General features: G+C 42.5%; 2 protein-coding genes across 3 annotated transcripts in view; both read right to left on the bottom strand.

Annotated features, from left to right (window-relative positions):
- STX7 (syntaxin 7) overlaps positions 1 to 959 on the bottom strand; it is a 37,576-nt gene extending 36,617 nt beyond the window's left edge. The window contains exon 1 of one of the 2 annotated variants that reach the window (XM_074819075.1): positions 857 to 959. The gene's annotated coding sequence lies outside the window, so the exon portion shown is untranslated. Of the gene's footprint in view, positions 1 to 853 lie in introns of both variants that reach the window. The other variant, XM_074819077.1, reaches the window with a different exon arrangement.
- A 6,941-nt stretch (positions 960 to 7,900) lies between these two features.
- Positions 7,901 to 12,178, bottom strand: LOC141921619 (trace amine-associated receptor 5-like). Its single transcript, XM_074820544.1, has 2 exons — positions 12,173 to 12,178; positions 7,901 to 9,019 (listed from the first exon to the last, which is right to left on the bottom strand). The coding sequence occupies exons 1-2, from the start codon at positions 12,176 to 12,178 to the stop codon at positions 7,901 to 7,903; spliced, it is 1,125 nt and encodes a 374-aa protein (XP_074676645.1).
- Between the last annotated feature and the right edge of the window lie 5,313 nt (positions 12,179 to 17,491).

Below are 17,491 nucleotides of genomic sequence, written 5' to 3'. Positions count from 1 at the left end.
CCCTGCCGGCATGGCTCTCGGCCCTCGCACGGCTCTCGGCCCTCGCACGGCTCTCGGCCCTCGCACGGCTTGCTCATCAGCGGAGGGGGTCACAACACGTGAGCACGTCCCTTCTGGCAATAAGTATCCTGGGATTTTACCACCGAGCTTCAATTAAGATGCAATGCCTTGCATTTCATGCAAAGGGGAGTGAAACCTTCCACTTCCTTCTACAGTTCCAAGAAGCGCCCGTTTCTGATGCGGCGGCGAGTGGTTCACCAGGAAAGCAGCGATAACGCCGGGCCAGGGGCCTGACGCGCCAGGCCCGGGCTCGCTATCTACACAGGCGATTTGTATAATCTCCCTTCCTCCTGCTGACACGCTTTGCTCGCCTCGGATCTGGCATAGCACGGAGAGCGTTTCGACACGGCGAAGGTGACCATCCTACCCTACAATTCGACATAAGCTGCCGTAAAACACCAGCCGTAGGCCCCGAGTCTCTCCCCGGAGCATCACGGCCGGCGTCAAGCCCAAAGCCACGACGTCAGGGGGGTGTCACGGGGAGGGCTGTGGGGCAGAGGGGGTGGCGGTGACACCACGATCGCACTCCACAGCCGCGCCCACCTCGTCCCGGCGCTCCCCGCCCCACAGCCCCCTCCCGCCACAGCCGCGCCGCTCGCCCCAGGGAGGGGCGACCCCGACCCCAGCGAGGGCCCGCGGGGCGCTGCGGCCCTTCCCGCCGCCCTCCGACAGGCTCCCCGCGCCTGGCAGCCCCTTCCCGGCCGGCCGGACACCGCCCTGACCGCCCCTTCCCCTGGGCGGGCTAGGCGACCAACACCCCCCGGCGCCCCAGCGGGGCTCCCGCTGCTCTCACCCGGCCCCGGCGAACCTGCTCCCGGCGGGCGGCGGCGGCAGAGCGAGGAGGGGCGGACAGGCCCCGGCCCGTTCCCGCCCCGGCCCGCCGTGACGGCGGGGGCGTGGGGAGGCGGGGCCGCGCTGTAGCCCCGCCCGGCCGGCGGAGGGGGAGAGACGGGGAGAAACGAGGCGAGGCCGGGCCGGGCCGGGCCGGGCCTCCGGGCCCTCCGGCCTGAGGGGGCGGCTGGCTACCGGCCGGTGGAGGGGGCTCCCGAGGGGAACGGGGCAGCCCCGGCCCCTTGCCGGCCGCTCCGGTAGCCGCAGCTCTGTGCGAGTGGAAAAAGTGGGGAGTGCGGGGGAGAGTGTAACTTAAGGAAAAGATGGTGTTGTATCAGGAATGAAAGGGGAAACATGTTACAGTAAAAAAACTGTTACAGTAAAAAATACGATGTTGCTACATTAATATCCTGCTTTGAAGCACTGCCCTCAGTTTTGGTCACTTCGTCTTTAAAATGGAAGTGGACACTTAGAAGAAATTGAGTGGGAAATTACAGATACATTTAACAGTGCCTTTAAATGAAGAGATATTTAGCTGAGAGAGGAGGCGAGCGGTGGCAGGAACAACGGAAAACGAGGGGTGCGTTCCCATGGCTGCGGGTACAGGGTTGGGGTGCAGGCAGAGCAGGCCATGCGTGGCTGTGAGGGCAGCGGGGAGCAAGGCCACAGGGAAACCAAGGCCATGGCGAAACCGGGTCTCTTCCTGGCCCAGCTACCTGAGGAGAAGCGGCAGGTGAGCCCCGAGGCCACCCTGCATAGCAGCTGGGGCGCTTCTGCATCCTCCCCAGTTCTTCAAAGGGAAAATTACAGGACCAGATGCTCCCGAGAGCCCCGGGGCTGGGCTGCCTCATCTTCAGGATACCCCTGCATTAAATGCCACAGCCCAAACAGCACACAGCACCTGATTGCTGGGAACGCTGGCCCCTCCGCAAAACCCAGCCTTGCCTAGGGAAGAGCTGCAGAATTTGGGAAGTGCAAGTTTATTTCTTCTACGTCATAGATCTTGGTCATCGCTAAGATTTAGAAATAACTAGAACAGTTGAAACCCTAATAGCATCCTAACTAAATAACACTAACAGAAAAGTCCAATAAACTGCCAACACGATAGACTGAAGTTAAAAGGCATGCAATAGACAAGACTAGCCTTTACATAGGTGGTTCTTGACATGTCTCAAAGAATGCTGAGAGACAATATAGCCTCTGAGACTTGTATGCCTACATATAGTTTTTATGTTAACTGATGCAATGTCCTTTTCTCACTTTCAGAAATTAAAGTTACTAAGGAAAAAACATTCTGATATGCCCATCGGCTGCAGGAATGCTGTATACATCTTCATTCCAGTTTTAATAGGCCATTTTGATTAGCAATGATTTTAGCGCTGCTAGATGCGCAGGTGTTTGCACCCATGCTGTTGACATACTGAAGCTGATCCAAGATGATCCCACTAGACACTACGCTAATGAGAGTTTAATGCACATCCCTTCTGAATTAAGGCCTCGTCTTGATTTTTATCTCCAAGTGTTTGTCATAAACTCTGTTAATTGAGCCCAGCCACTCTTGTTTTATAAAGCTTCAGCTGAGCTCACTGTCAGTTTTTCTCCCGAAAACAATACATCTTTTGTTCTCTAATTTCAAACATGTACTTCCCATTAAAAGAAGTGACCATCAGTGATGATGCTTTACCTGCCGATCACCTCTTGGGCACTTTTTCTGAGTCTTGAAGGTAATACACAGTCAACAGTGATCAATGTTCATTCTCATGCTACGGAAAAGAGGTATCCAATGCTTTCCTAGCAATGCTGGGTGTTTCATGAACAAAATGCTGGTGCTCACCTGCTGTTAGCTGACATCATCAGAATCCATACTTTATTGTTAAATAACTAGAAATCTTTGTGATATAATTCTTTAAAATAACTGGTTGCAACAAAGATGTTACAACCTGGGAGGCTGAAAGTACTTAAATAATCATATAAAATAATTATGAAGATACAGTAAATAGATCAGCCAGAAAGTCCTATTTATTGATCAGATACTGCTAAGAGCATGGTATGTCCTCAGAAGATTTTTGTTAACTCCTATAGAAAAGTCACTGAATGGTAGAATGTGCTCTGTTTCACCCTTTTAGATAAAACAGGAGGATTCCTTCAGTTTCTGCATGCTTTTCTCTGCTAGCAATGGTGCATGGACAGGAGTTGTAAGGAAGACGTCTCTAAGTGTTATTGTCAGAGATGCTGAAATGAGTGCTGCTGCACTATTCTGTCTATAAACTCATTTAATTGGCTTCCTTCCAGATCTCCCACACCAGTGTTACCTGGGGATTGAGTTCAGAATCATGTATTCATTTACCTTTCCTGTTGCTTTTGGAGCGTGATCAGATTTCAATTGATTAAATGAAATGGGGAAAGCTCTAGGGAAAGAAAGGGAAAAATGTTGAGACCCTGCTATGCATAGTCACAGCATACCATGGAGGATCCTCTGGATATTCACTGACTGAAGATCAGAGTATTTGCCAATTATACTCCTGTTATTGTGTGTGAAACTGAAGTAAAAGGGATGTGACTTCAAACACACGCTGTTTGAGGATCCATACTCTGTATGGTATCTGATCTTTGAAAGAGTTGGAAATTAAACCACACCAGCATAGTGTGATTTTGAAAGAGCACACCTTCCTCCTAGCCCAGTATCCAAATCAGTCCCACGTTCCTTGCTCTGTATTTCTGCCTCCCACCTCCTGCTCCTGCCCTGGCACCTAACCGGCAGGCACGTGGGCCCAGCTGAGTGAGTGGCACAAGCGTCGGGGTTGCTGATGATGCAGGAACAAGGCACTCATTTCCGTGCAGCTCCCCATGCCTGCATGATGAAATGAAGGGGAAGCAGCCCATCCCTGGCCTCGTACTCCTGATAAGTGTCTTCTTTCCAAGGTGTGAGCGGTGCCTAAATGATGTGTAATTTACCTTATGGGCAAATTTCATTCTCTGCTATTGCACTTCACTTGCTCATTTCTGACTTTAGATAGGAAGAACAATGCTGCCAGTATTTGGTATTGATGGCAAACCTCCTGGCAGAGCTTCCCAGACAGTTGTTACTCATGCATTCCACCATCAGGAAAACTTCCTGTTATTGTCATCATCATCTGCATTTGCTAATTGAATTAAATATCTGCTCCAGAACCTGAAATGAGATTAGGTTCCTATTACACCCAATGCTGTACAAAATTATGACGGATGATGGTTTCCAGCCTGAAAAAGCTTATGGGTTAATTATATTGCAGAATGGCCTGTAAAACCTATTTGTTTAAAAAGACCTGTATTGACCATTTGTATGTTTTTTAGGCTGGTACTTGCTCTCCAGCAGCACTAATTAACATGGTAGCATAAGTCTTAAATAAACAGAGAAAAATTCTGTTCTCAATATTGATATTATTTCCTAAAAAAGAGAGAAAATATTTGCTAGCAACTTATTTTCAAATCTTTCTTTGCCTTTCTGTTTAATTTTCAAAGACCATTCATCTGCACTAGTGAACTGAGCTGACATTATTATTTCAAAGCCCAGTCTTTAATTAAGTAGTACCTGCAAATACATAATCTTTCCAGCTTCAACCAGACCATTTTGAAATGATAAAGAGTTATAAAGGGCATAAAGTTAAGAGGCAATATTTTATCCAGATAAAGAAATACAAATCTACAGAAGGAAATATATTAAAAATAAGAAAACCTATGGACTTTGAGGTCAGCAACTAGCTTTGATAGAATCTGATAGATTTTTATTTGGAAAATGAGGTCATTGTTGAGTAATCAATCTTCATCATTTTACAGCTCCTCCTCCTCCTCATTTTACAATTCATAAATACCTTCATTGCTTTTTGAAACCATGGAGAAGAAAAAAAACACATAAAGGGATCCTAACAGAATTTGGCTAGGTAAACCAACCAGATGACAAAGGCAAGGGGACAGGGGGGAGTTATAAAGAGGAAGAAAACATCATTTAATGATAGTTGTGAAATGCGGTGTCAGAAAATCAGGAAAGCGATCCTGGCTACTCCCAGAATTTTAGCAGCTTTTCTTTCTCACTTGTTTGCTCTGCCACTTTCACTGTACACATCAGTACTCTGGGTTCTGCTTTTCCCTCTATCCATCGTTCCAGTGTGCTGTTTAGCCAAAAAGGAGATCTAGCAACAATCACATGATGTTATGGCATACCCCTTATTCGGCTGCATAGATGGTGGTAACCCATCGAAGGAATAAGGCTCATCTGCTTCCATAGAAGAAAACTATAAAGACAGATTATGCAGAAGTGGCCAACTGAATGCATTCATGACATATACCTCCTATAATTTGTTAAGAACTGGTAGAAAATGTCTCAAAAAACAACTAGAAACTCAGTGGAAGTTCCCTTTCTCTATTGCTTTGGCTGCAGTGAGTTCAGAGCAAAAGATGTCAATGAAAGATGTTGTTAAGATGTCCCTAGGACATGATTCAGTTTGCAACTTGAAGATTTCTACATAGCTAAATATCTTAACTTCTATTATATGCCTTGCTTAAGCTCAGTGTTCCACAGATGGGTGTCTAGTTCCATTTTAGAGCCCAGATGTTTCCCACCTGGCTCTCAACTGCTCCTTCATTGGTGCAGGATATAGACATCTCAGGTTCCCTAAGGCACCTTAGGTGGCACTAGGCAAATGATTCATATCCTCTAAATATCCACTGACTACAGCCTGAGCTTAAACAGCCATTCTGGCTGTAGCTATAATCAGTGCTTAGGCATTTATCATAATTATAAACACCTACCTATACACATTAAATTTAAGAGTCTTCATCTCAAAACTCGTCCCACCGTCCATGTCTTTCAAGATGTACCACAGTTTCCCTGTATATTTCTGTAGTAATTTGACACCTGAATTTTTCTAAGAATCCAATTCTGCCTTTCACTCTTTAGCCTTGTCCCTGGGTTTGATACCCTTATTACAGAAAATCTACAGCTGTATGCAGTAGGGGTCAGGCTTTTACCTCTTGCTACAGCATGAGTAGACAGAGGAACAGTAGAAGAAGCCTTGGTTTCTCTCCTAAGAAACAATGGAGATTAATGTAGCAAACTGGAGGGATATCAGACACTGGGAGAATGAAGAGAGATTGAATGACACTCCAACTCCAGGCATAAGGCTTCATAAATGTCTCAGTTTAAAAACACCAACATTTTATGGTTACTTTCTATTCAGGACATCCCTGAATATAACACATAAGCCCTCCTTCTCTTCCCCTTCCTCCAGACATAAGCTTTACCTTTGAATATTTTGAACACTGATATTCAATCTTAAGACTGGGGTCTTAAGATTACATACAAATCCAAAAAGGGTTTGAGATAAACAGATGTCAGAACAGATTACAACATCCCAAAACTGTGGCTATTTGTACTAGTAGAGTTCTTGCCATGCAAAAACCATAATGATATGACAAAAAAGAGGGAAAAGAGTTTTATCATTTAGTTTATTGCATACATTAAAATATACCGTTTTTACAGCAATCACTGTATTCCATTGGTTTCCTACAGAGTATTCACTGTGAAGTTCCTTTCTTTTGTTCTTATACACTGTAGGGCCTGATTCAATTGGCTACCTCATGTAGTGAAAAATGGACCACTCTTTTCAGTAGGCTACGGGGCATCTTACTGTTATTTACATGCTTTCTGTAGCTGTTTGTTCTTTTAGTGTTTGTCACTCAGAAAATATGCAGCTGGCTATAGGACAGAATGACTTTTTTAGATGTCATTAAAAATTTGAACAACCTTCAAACCTAATAATAGATTTACATACTCTTAACAGAAAAAGGAGACAAAATTATTAGTGTTATTTGGCTGCTTGTTAATTTTGTATAGAAGAGTTACTACTGCTTACTATAATTTAATTTTTTCTGAAAAAATGTTCATAATAGTGAGATAGAAAATAACTCCCTTATGAATAATACAAAATTTTACCATGCAGCTTGCTGCTGAACAGAGATTTCAGTTTAGCATCTCTACAGTTTTAAAATTGGCCTCATGAATGCACATAAACATAGCAAAAAAACCCTGAGAACCTCTGCTGACATTTTTTGCTCAGCCCAAGTATGTAAGCATATGCTATGTCTATAAGGAGACCTACTCATTTCTTTGGAAACAAGCAAACACAAGAGCATGTGGAATCTCAGGACTGTCAGGGAAACAATATAAAAGAACAAAACATAAACCATCATAACACCTATTGGTATCTGGAGTACCCGGTGCTGTTCTGTCCTCCCTCTTCCCCTTCTAACTCCCTTTATGCAGTAGGAGTAGAAAAGAGGTGCATCAAGGCAAAAAGGGTGTTCAAAATTATGAAGCAGTCTCTTTGCACACACGGATCCAACAGGGAAAGATTCCACGGGTTTCAATGGACACTACTGAGGAATTCAGGATAGTATCTCCCATATGTAGCCTTTGGCTCAGGAGCATGTTCCTGTGGGCCAGAAAAATAGTGTAAAAATTCTTGGTATAACCTTGCTCTCTCCTCTGCTCTTGGCCAATAGCTTAGGCAGACATTTGATCTCACCTGTAGTTGCATCCTTATGCCTTTTTGTGTTTAAAAACTGACATAACACCCTATGTAACTCTGTAAATCAGCACCATCTGCTTTGTGTAAAAATTGGACAATAGCCTGTGAAGAAAGTCTTTTCAGAAACAGGCAGCAACTGTTTCAGGATACCCAAGGAATAGTATGGATAGGGTCCTCTTTAGAGCTGATTACAGTCAATTTTCAAACACTTGTTGGCATCACATACCAAATGCAAGACTTTACTAAGGTGTGTGTGCTGGGACAAATGTTGTGGAAGGTGAGTCACAGAATGGCATGTCTATTTAAACTGGGGATCTGCCCAAGCCAGCTGTTTAAAAAAATTAGAAAATAAGAATACTAGCTAAGTGGATGTTGAAGAATATTAATGAGAAATGCGATGATATAGCCTACAATATTTTCTACAGTGCATGTGAAGGCTCTGGTCATTGCTGATACAAGTCTACTGTAGATGTTCTGGAACAAAAGATCCCATGAGTTAAGACTAGTTTCACAGCTTTCCTGAACCAGCGGTAGGAAAATACATAGATCAAGGGATTGCAGGCAGAATTGAAGTAAGTAAACCAAATCAGGATGTCAAACAGAACTGGGGGGGTAATGAAATCTAGAAGACTGTCTACCATGGTGTCAATATTAAAGGGCAACCAACACAGGAGATAGACTCCTACAGCTAGCCCAAGAGTCTTTGCTGCTTTTCTTTCACTCTTGGATGCTCCTACATGTAGCTGAGAGCCAATACTCCTATTCATGTTGTTTATCAGCCTGGCTTGCTTGCTAGCCACAGTAAATATTTTAACATACAAAACTATCATTACAAGGCAAGGGAAGAAGAATACTGGGAAGTTCAGCCATCCCCAGATCTTGTTGAACACCAGCTGACAGCTACCAACACAGGGCATGTCTTGCAAAAAATGACCCAGTCCTGCATTCACTTTAGTGTACAGGAAGACAGAGGTATAAGCCATAGGCACTGCCCACCCCACCCCAATGTAAATGCAGGTGACTCTTATGGTGAACTTGGTGGGGTAGACCAAAGGGTCACAGATGGCACAGTGCCGATCAATGGAAATGAAACACAGATGAAATATGGAGGTCAAGCAAAAGAGTGTGTCCAGAAAGGTGTGCAGCCTACAGAAGTCATCTCCAAAATACCAGCAGCGCTCTACAGACCGGATGGTGCTGAAGGGCAGCACGGTCAGCCCCAGGAGGAGGTCGGCAACAGCGAGGGAGAGGAGCAGGAAGTTGGTGGGGGTATGCAGGGTTTTGAAATGGGAAACAATGATGACAACAAGCAGGTTCCCCAGCACCGTTATCAGCGTGCCCAAGGCACAGGCCAGATAAATGGCCAGCTGGACCCCAAAGGGGTGTAAGGTCCTGTAGCACGAGCCATTCACCTCGTAGCACAAGGTGACAAGCATCCCCTCCTCAGCACTGGGGACCAGGTCTGAGCTCATGCCAGTCTGCCCAAGTCCCACTGCCTCCTCTGGCTCTGACACAACCCTGGAAAAGGTTTCACCTTCCGGCAGAGATGCCAAATGAGTAACCTGAAAAAAAAGATAATAAAAAGGCAGGTTAGAAGGAGAGGTGTCTTTTAATCAAGTACTTTATTAAAGCCATTAGAGAGTTTCCATATTTCAAACAAAAAAATGAGCCCGATTTATCTGTTTTATATCTCTATTGAAATAAAGCAGCTCCAGATCAGTGTATTCAATTTTTGTGGCATCATTTTTTATATTATATTTTGGTTTTCTTTCAGCCAATACCACAAGTAGTGCAGAAAATGGAGCAAATCCAGAGGTGTGTGAGCAAGCAATCAGTAAAGAGAAGGTCTGCCTTAGAAGGAAAACCAGTGCTAAGTAACAGGCATTGCAAGCCAAAGCTCCTTAAGGGTTTTGAAAGCTGACTCTAGTATAATGGTACACTGGTTCTTGTGAATTTCCCTGGAAATGAAGTTCCAATTTAGTTATGATTCTTTTTGTTAAGTAGAAGCTTCAAAGTGATTATTCTAAAACAACTAATATCTGATTGCAAAGGAAAACCCCTCAGGGCAAGTTGCTCATTTTATAGTGTTCTGGCTATAGGGTTATATATGGGTATCCATTGTGTTGATGACATAAATAGCAAGGCAAGTAGAAATATTGTTACATGCCCTAAATATTGTCCCTACTTTTTACTTATGAAATTTGAACTGTAAGAAAAATACAATATTAATGGATTATAATGGATTATTCCAGTAGTCTTTTTAATAAATCAGGTAACTGAATGGTATGATTTTTAACAGTAGGACAACTACAGTTAAATACATGACATTTTTCTGTATGTATTTTTGTTCTTGAAATGACTGGTATAATAGCTGGAAATTATTCCCACCTTTCCCATCCCTCCCAGCAGCAACAAAACATAATAGCAAATCTCTCTTAATTGTATTTCCATAAACTTTTAAATCAGGAATACTTACAGTAAAATATCTCTTTTCGTCGAATGGGAACTGTACCGCAGTGCACTGAAATCCTTTTCTAAGTACATGTCTACTGCCTGAGTGTAAAGTGTGAGATGTTATATAAACCAGATGGAGAGAGTCCCTCTAGGTGACTAATATACCTTAGGGGTATAGAGACACTGTTGTGTATTTCGCAAAAATTGCTGTTTTCTAAGAAGTTTAAATGCACACATGCTCAGCTGCTGTAGAATCTCTGAAGATTTATATCAGAGTTTGCTGTGAATTTTCCTTCTTCAGGTGTTCCTGCTAGAAGATGCAGCTAATGCCAGCTCATGCTGGGGCATCAGTGACCCTCACCCCATGGAGGCCTCCTTTGCCTGCTCCTGAGTCTTGGTCTCCCCAAAACCACCTCTTTCACTCCAGAAGGAGGTACATCAGGTACCTCTGAATTTTCCTTTGCTTCCCCCATAGCAGCCCCCATTTCTATCCCACAGTATAAGCTGGCAGAAGAGGTGGGTTCAGCAGCCTTCACTCCTGGATGATTTTGTGATATTTGATGCAGTGGAACGGTCTGTTTTAAAGTGGACATTACAGAGCCAAATATCACTCGGGAAAGTCCTGGGGTTTTCATCCTAGGCAGAATACAGGGTTTTAAAACAAGCTTCTCACTTCTGACAGTTTTCACAGTGATCAGATTCTCTACTCTCATCTCCTGCTCACTCAGGGCAAGATCATACCAGCTCCTTAAGGGACTCCAAATGGTACATCTCTCAGAGCTCATCTTCTTCTTCCCTGCTCTGCAATTAGTTTTTTACAAGCTCTCCAGTATGACTGCCATCTTTCTTCTTCCCTACTTTGAGATTCTTCGGTTAAGTAGTTGCCAGCTCCCCAGCTCCCCTCCCCTCCCTCTTGATGTTTTTGAGGCACTCTGTGCCAAAGGTTGCTGATGCCCAGCAGAGACACTGTTAGAATAAGGCTGAGGCAATTTTTTAAACTGAATTTTTAATACAAGAAGGAGCTAAAGTCAGCATCAGTTTCCATATCATTCTGTTTTATGTCAGGACATGAGTAGCAGCTATTACGATAGGGATTTAAAAACTCCTACAAGAGCAAGATTTTTTTTTTTTTTTCAGTTTTGCTTCAGCAACAATTTAAGGCAGCATTTAATCACTATTTAAAATTCCAGTGCAAAAAGGTATAAATTGGACATAGTTCTTTGAAACACTGCTTAGCTGCAGAGTTGCTATAAAACTTCAAAGAGATTTGCTTCTCCTTTTCCTATTTCCACATTTTAATATGTGATCATTTATATTAAGGTTGTCAGAGGCTTTTGGATAGCTCTTGATATTAACAACATTTTTTTTGTCCTTGATGCTCTGACATTTTCATTCTTCCTGTATTTTATATGTAATAAAGTATAATTCTCATCCAAGTACTTTGTCATTCAAATTCCAAGTAAAATCATGTCCTTGTCAAAATACTTACCCTGTCTAGCTAGCTAGCTATCGTGATGCTTCTGAAGTGATTATCACTAGCCCTAAAGGGAACAACATGTAACAGAACCATCTCAGCTCACCCTTTCTGCACACATTACTTGTTAAAATCGCTTTGCATTTTTCCCCTCTTCTCCTCTGGTCATGGGAAAAGACACCAGTTCATGATTAAGAGAAGGCTCAAATACTGACAATGTAGGTCTTTATACTTTGGAACAAGAAGAGCTTTTTAACGTGTATCAACTTTGAAAGTAAGAATGCTATCATAAAATGAAAAATGCCAATCATTCTCAAGATGTTCCTTCTCTTTACCCTTCTGTCTTCAGACAAAATTGCCGGATATAATCTCAAACTGAATTTTTATTGAATGTACTATGTGACCTAGTATTCAACAGGAAAACACAAAAAAATAGAAGGAAAAGTGTATTATCTGCTATGATTTGATCTCCTGCAGTGAAAACATGCATAGCCAATGTCTTCTTTTATTGAAACTGCTGCACATATCCTCTAAGATCTAAATTCCTCTAAATAACCTCTGAGTCTGAGTTCCTTAAAATAGAACAAGACAATTTCAAAGGATTACAGACTTTCTAAGAGGGCCATCATCAGTGCCCCTTTGCCATGAAAATTTTCCTCACAGCTTCCAAAAGTCAGTCTGAGATCCCTAAATAGAATATAACAGTATGAGAAGGCTATGGGCTTACTAAGATGACCTACATTGAGTTAGTGAACCTAAACCTCAAATCTCCCATCATGTGTGTTACCGCCATATAGCCTATAGTGCAGCCTTTTGCTCTCCTTTGTAGTTGTGAGCAATAATCATCTCTGAAGAACTCAGCATATCATATATGAGTGTTTTATACTGCAGAGTGGTGGAAATGTTTGTAGTGAAAATATCCAGTTCAGCTTAAAATTCTGCTAGGTGTAGCACACCCTACCTCTGTGCAGACAGGGGGTCTCCATAGGGTGTGGTATTTATTTTTTCTTCATATTTCTTACATAGATGGCAGCATTTGGCCTTCAGTTTTGTAACTATGGAAAATTCTTGTCCACAGTGCTCACAAGAAATTGTTCCACCTGATGTATCCCATTTTTATGTAACTTTTGCTTTTATGTTTTCCTGCTCTTGGTTACACTGGTCTGTGTTCTGTCCATTCAAGTGCTCACAACGGACACACCTATATGAGCCATTTTAGAAGCAGTACCTTTGTACGTTAACTGTGGCAGCTTAAACTGTGCTAAAAGTGGAAGTGAAGATGAAGAGAGAAGAACTCACTGGCGTTGCCCCCATCTGTGTCCACATTAGTCAGATGAAGGATTAAAGCTGAGGAATTGTGGATTAGAGAAGGAGTAAAAAAAGGATATTTTAGTTCAGGAAGTTAATTAAAAAAATGAATAAATTCAACTATTTTATCTGTTATCTTTGAAATTAAGAACTCATATATTTGTTTCAGTCTAGGATTGTCTTAACCCAAAATAAAATGTTTTTCTTTCAGTTTATTGATCTTGTTATCCTTTTATTGTCTACTTTTTTCCCCATTTATGTCAAATTTGAAATTATTAATATCATAATAAAGTGAAAAATACCACTAGTTCATCATCTTCAAAACATTCCCTTTCATCACTTTTTTTCTGTCCAAAACATTTTTCTGAATGTGACTCCAAAGCGCAGTTTTCAGTGGACTCAGTGTTTAGTGATGCAACAGAGGAATTGCAAAATATATGACAGAAAAAGCTAAAATACACACAGAAAAAAGTTGAATGTGACATAGTCTGGTTCAAGAGTTCTCTGCAGAAGAATTCAATAATAACAGGTGTTAAAGGTAATCCCAAGACTGCAAAAGAGGGCTGCAGGTACAACCAATACAGCCCTTCCCCAGAGCTCCCGATTCCCTTTGCTGTTGTTTGCAGTGAACAAAACACATGTCAGCCGGGAATAATCTAACCAAAACAAGCACTATGTTAATAGGGCCTGTTAAATCACATTTCAGAAGAAACATTAGAAACTTAAGATATTTTAAGATGGTAAAAAAGGAAGGGAGAGGGAGAAGAATGGTGGTGTAGTGCACCATTGCAGAACAAAATGAACAAAGAGTTAATACAAGCCATCAAGTAGTCCATCTTGTGAAAAGCATCAGATGGCCTTCAACCATCTGGATGTGGCCCATGCAAAGCTGCCTTTTTATACTGGGCAATATTTTAGTGGCACAAAGTGGGCAGAGGTGGCTGAACTCCCCTGGGCAAGGAGCAGGAGAGCACATGGCAGGTTACAGCAGGCCTTCCCATCACGCGTCTTCTGCCGGTTCAAGGCACCTGCACAGCATTGACCTGCAGCCAGACCGTGGATCCCAGACTGGGTAGATACCACTTACTCCCTGCAATTTCCACTAAATGAAGCAGAAATGGACAATATAATTGCCCACAACTTCTTCCTTGCTCAGCTGGTGTGGGGCCTGAGAGACTAGAGGGGATGTTCTGGTCCAGGGCTGCTCCATGAGCAATTTTCTTCCTGTCTGTCTAGGCAATGTGGCACTGCTGGTAGTGTCACTTGAATGAGATACTGAGTCCTGCTAAATTGTCACAATGAGGAATAAAAATCACTTTTCTGCCCATAATAATATTAGAAAAGCCAGATGTGCTGGAATATCCTGCTTCTCCAGATAGGAGCACGCTTCTTTTGTACTCACACAACAGAGCAGCTGCATGGCACCACTGTCCTGGTTTAACCAGGATAGGGTTAAGTTTCCCCAGCAGTGCCGGGGGGAGCTCTAGCCGGGTTATTCAGATACCATGCGGGCATCACATCCTGGCGCGGGAGCGCGGGGCGCGTGGTTTTATACATCTGGTCCTCTCACTGCCGTATTGGTAGATATTTTGCTCTGTTCATTGTTATCACTATTACTGTTATTGTTATTGTTGTTGTTTGTTGTGTTGCTGTTGCTCTGTTGTATTAAACCTTTCCTTATCTCAGTCTCGGGGCTTTGTATTTCACTCCCTTTGTGGGGGAGGGGCAGCGACCGCGTGGTCTCAGCCCCCAGCAGGGACTAAACCATCACACACCACCCAAACATCACTTCGGCATCCTGACTGTGGGAAAGGGGCACAGTGCGTAATCACTGGGAAGACAGAATTGAAGTTTTGCCCATGCAACCTTTGACAAATACGATGGTTTTTTTAAATTTATATATTATTTAAAAATCTAAACTTTAATTTCTCTCAGGGAATGTACCCACCTTCATAGATGACTATTTTGACGATAGCTTATTTTCATAATCAGTGCAGGGCAGAACATGGAGAGAGAGGCAGTTTTCAGAGACAATCATACCCTAAATCAACCCACATTTAAAATATTTTTCAGTTACAGAATGAAAAATTACATTTATAAAAATTACATTTATAAAAGCAGGCTGAGGTTGGTTTACCAGTGCTTGTAAGATTGTGTCTGGAGTCATGTAAATAGATAAAGACAACGGAGTGTTTTCAGCTGGAAAAAAATGTTTTGGCTCCATTCTGCTGCCCTAGTTTGTTCGGAAAGTTTGGCTAATAGATCAGAATGACTAGGGTCCTAATTTTCAGACAATGATATCTAAATAATTACCTCATGCGGCTTAAACTTGAGAGTTCACGCTGGCCCGTAGACACAATGGCTCTTCAGTGTCTTGACCACGTAGCTTGTGTCACTGTGCGCACAGCAGAGAATCTGGATAATGTATCCTGTATAGGTTGTCAGCGTGCTGGGTCATTTCCTAGCATCCAGACACAACATTTCCTAGGATACTGTATTATCCTGCTGAATGTAAGTCCACTTATAGGTTACTTATTATTGTATTTGACAGTATATACAAATACTGTAAAGATAAAAGAACCCATATAAATATTTGCAAAGTTTTCTGAAAGTAATTCCAGGAGTTGCTAATTCATTTATAAAGAATGTGGCTAGTTAACCAAGTTTTTACAGGAAGTCAGTAGAGTACCCTGAAAGTTGAAGAGTCTGAATACTGCACCTGCAATGACCATTTTCAAAGGTTTTTTGAAACGAAGGGTAAAACAAACCATAAATGATTGGGCTGCACACAGAGCTGAAATGATCCAGCCAGAAGGTGGCATTGCACAAGCCCCTAGCTGCTGAGAAGTTAATAAAAAGATCAGCTATTGCTAGAAAGGCAGTCAACACCACCAACAAAACCAACCAACCAACCAAAACCCCCTCAAATTTCCATGATTACACATGGTGTTTCTGTTACATTGTTCTGTTTTTCGAAGGAATGCTGATTCATACAACTGATTGTGACACATGGAGAATTTTAGTAATTTTTCTGGAATGTTTTCTTGCTACAGAAAATATGTGGACTTGTATCTCTACCATCACTGTGTCTGGAAAAGATGAGGAAAAGAGAGAAGCCACCACTCCTCAGCATTTTTTAAGTATTAGAGAAACACAGAAACTGCTACAGGCAATAGGTGCCATATATTCTCCAGTAATGTCAGTATTTATCACTGAGAAAACCATGCTAAAGGCAAACAAGAATAAAATTGACTAGCTATCTAAGCAAATTACTTCTATCATAGGAATTGTTATTTGGTGATGTAATGTAGTGGGTCAAAAGTGGTATAATTACACTCAAGAAAAATAAATCAGACAAAAAGGACAGGTGCTATACAGAACTACCTCACAAGATGTGTAGAGTTCTCAGGAGAGAACCCCAAGGTACCAGCATGATTTGATGGAGCTGGCTGTGCTGTGGGGCATAACATGACACTGAGAAAAAGTCAGTTTTGAACATGAAGCAGACCAGAATCTTGGTAGAAGAGTGGATTGCTGGAGATGATGAATAGAAGCAGTCACAGACGTATTTCCCCCCATTTTTGAACAGGATGGTTCCACTTGTGCGCATGTACATAGCACAGGGGCAAAGCCTATGTCTTGTGTTTGCAGGCCCTAAAATCTTAACAAAATCAAAACAATACTACACCATCTGTGAGCTCCAGAGGCTGGATGAAGTCATGATTTAGCAGCATGAAGTGTTCGCCAAAGTACTGCAACACTGCCAGTCCAGGGGAAGAAAACCAGATAGAACGTATTTGCTTAAACATTGAAGAACAAGATCTGTAGGGGAAAGTTCATCAAGGTGTTCTTGAGCACACAATCCCTTCTTTGGGTCAAATCTTGCCTCTCCTGATTTATTTAAAACTTCTCTTTATATCTTCAGAAGTATCTCTGAACCAGAATGATTACAATGTTACATCAGGTCTAGAGACAAATGTGACAGTTGCAAGTGCTGTGACTGTCACTTCTGTCACTCTTCATCTGAGCTGAAGGTTGAGGGGACAAGATCTGGCCCTTAGCTCCACTGATGTCAGCTCTACCTGCAGTGTCAGCATGCTTGGGTCACATGCAGGCTTTGAAATTGAAGTGTCTGAGGGCAGGATCCCAAGCGCAGGAAGGAGCTCAGTTGTCCCCAGCTGCCTAGTATGAAAATGTTGATGTGGGCTGGTGGCACAGGCCACCTCCTCTGCTCCCAGCTGGCCTTGCCTGCGAGCTGCTGCAGCTACAGCCTCTGCTTGCAGGCACGGAGCAAGAGAAGGCTGCTCCCTATCAGAGGCAAAGAATTATTTGCTTGTTTTCCTCTCCCCTCCTGCCTCAGAGGGCTCCCTTCCCCTGTCTTTCCATCTTGCTTCTGTCTATACCCCAGAGCACTACCAGATTGATTTTTTTGTATCTAAAAGTCCTTCCTCTTATTAAAATCCAAATCTGCTTTGGATTTTCTCCATCCTGCATTTTGGTGAAAATGTGTAATTAAAAATACAACTGAAAACACTCCTCCTTTCTTACAAGAAAACTGTAATGTTCTTGGTTTATATATAGCTAAAAAGACTCACAGCTGTCTCTTGAGAAACTGCACATCCTTTCCTATGTCAGTTTTCTCTGTAATGCTTCATGAATGCTTGTTGCTGCTGCAACCATGACATGCAACTGATCCAGCGGGAAGATGATTTGATTAGGTTATGTAAATAGAAGAATAAATAAGTAATTTTAATATATTACAGTTACAGCTGTATATGCCTTTTTGTTAGGAGTTTCT

Source organism: Strix aluco, chromosome 3 (genome assembly GCF_031877795.1).
Source record: "Strix aluco isolate bStrAlu1 chromosome 3, bStrAlu1.hap1, whole genome shotgun sequence".
NCBI classification, from domain to species: domain Eukaryota; kingdom Metazoa; phylum Chordata; class Aves; order Strigiformes; family Strigidae; genus Strix; species Strix aluco.
This window is presented reverse-complemented; position numbering and strand designations above follow the sequence as displayed.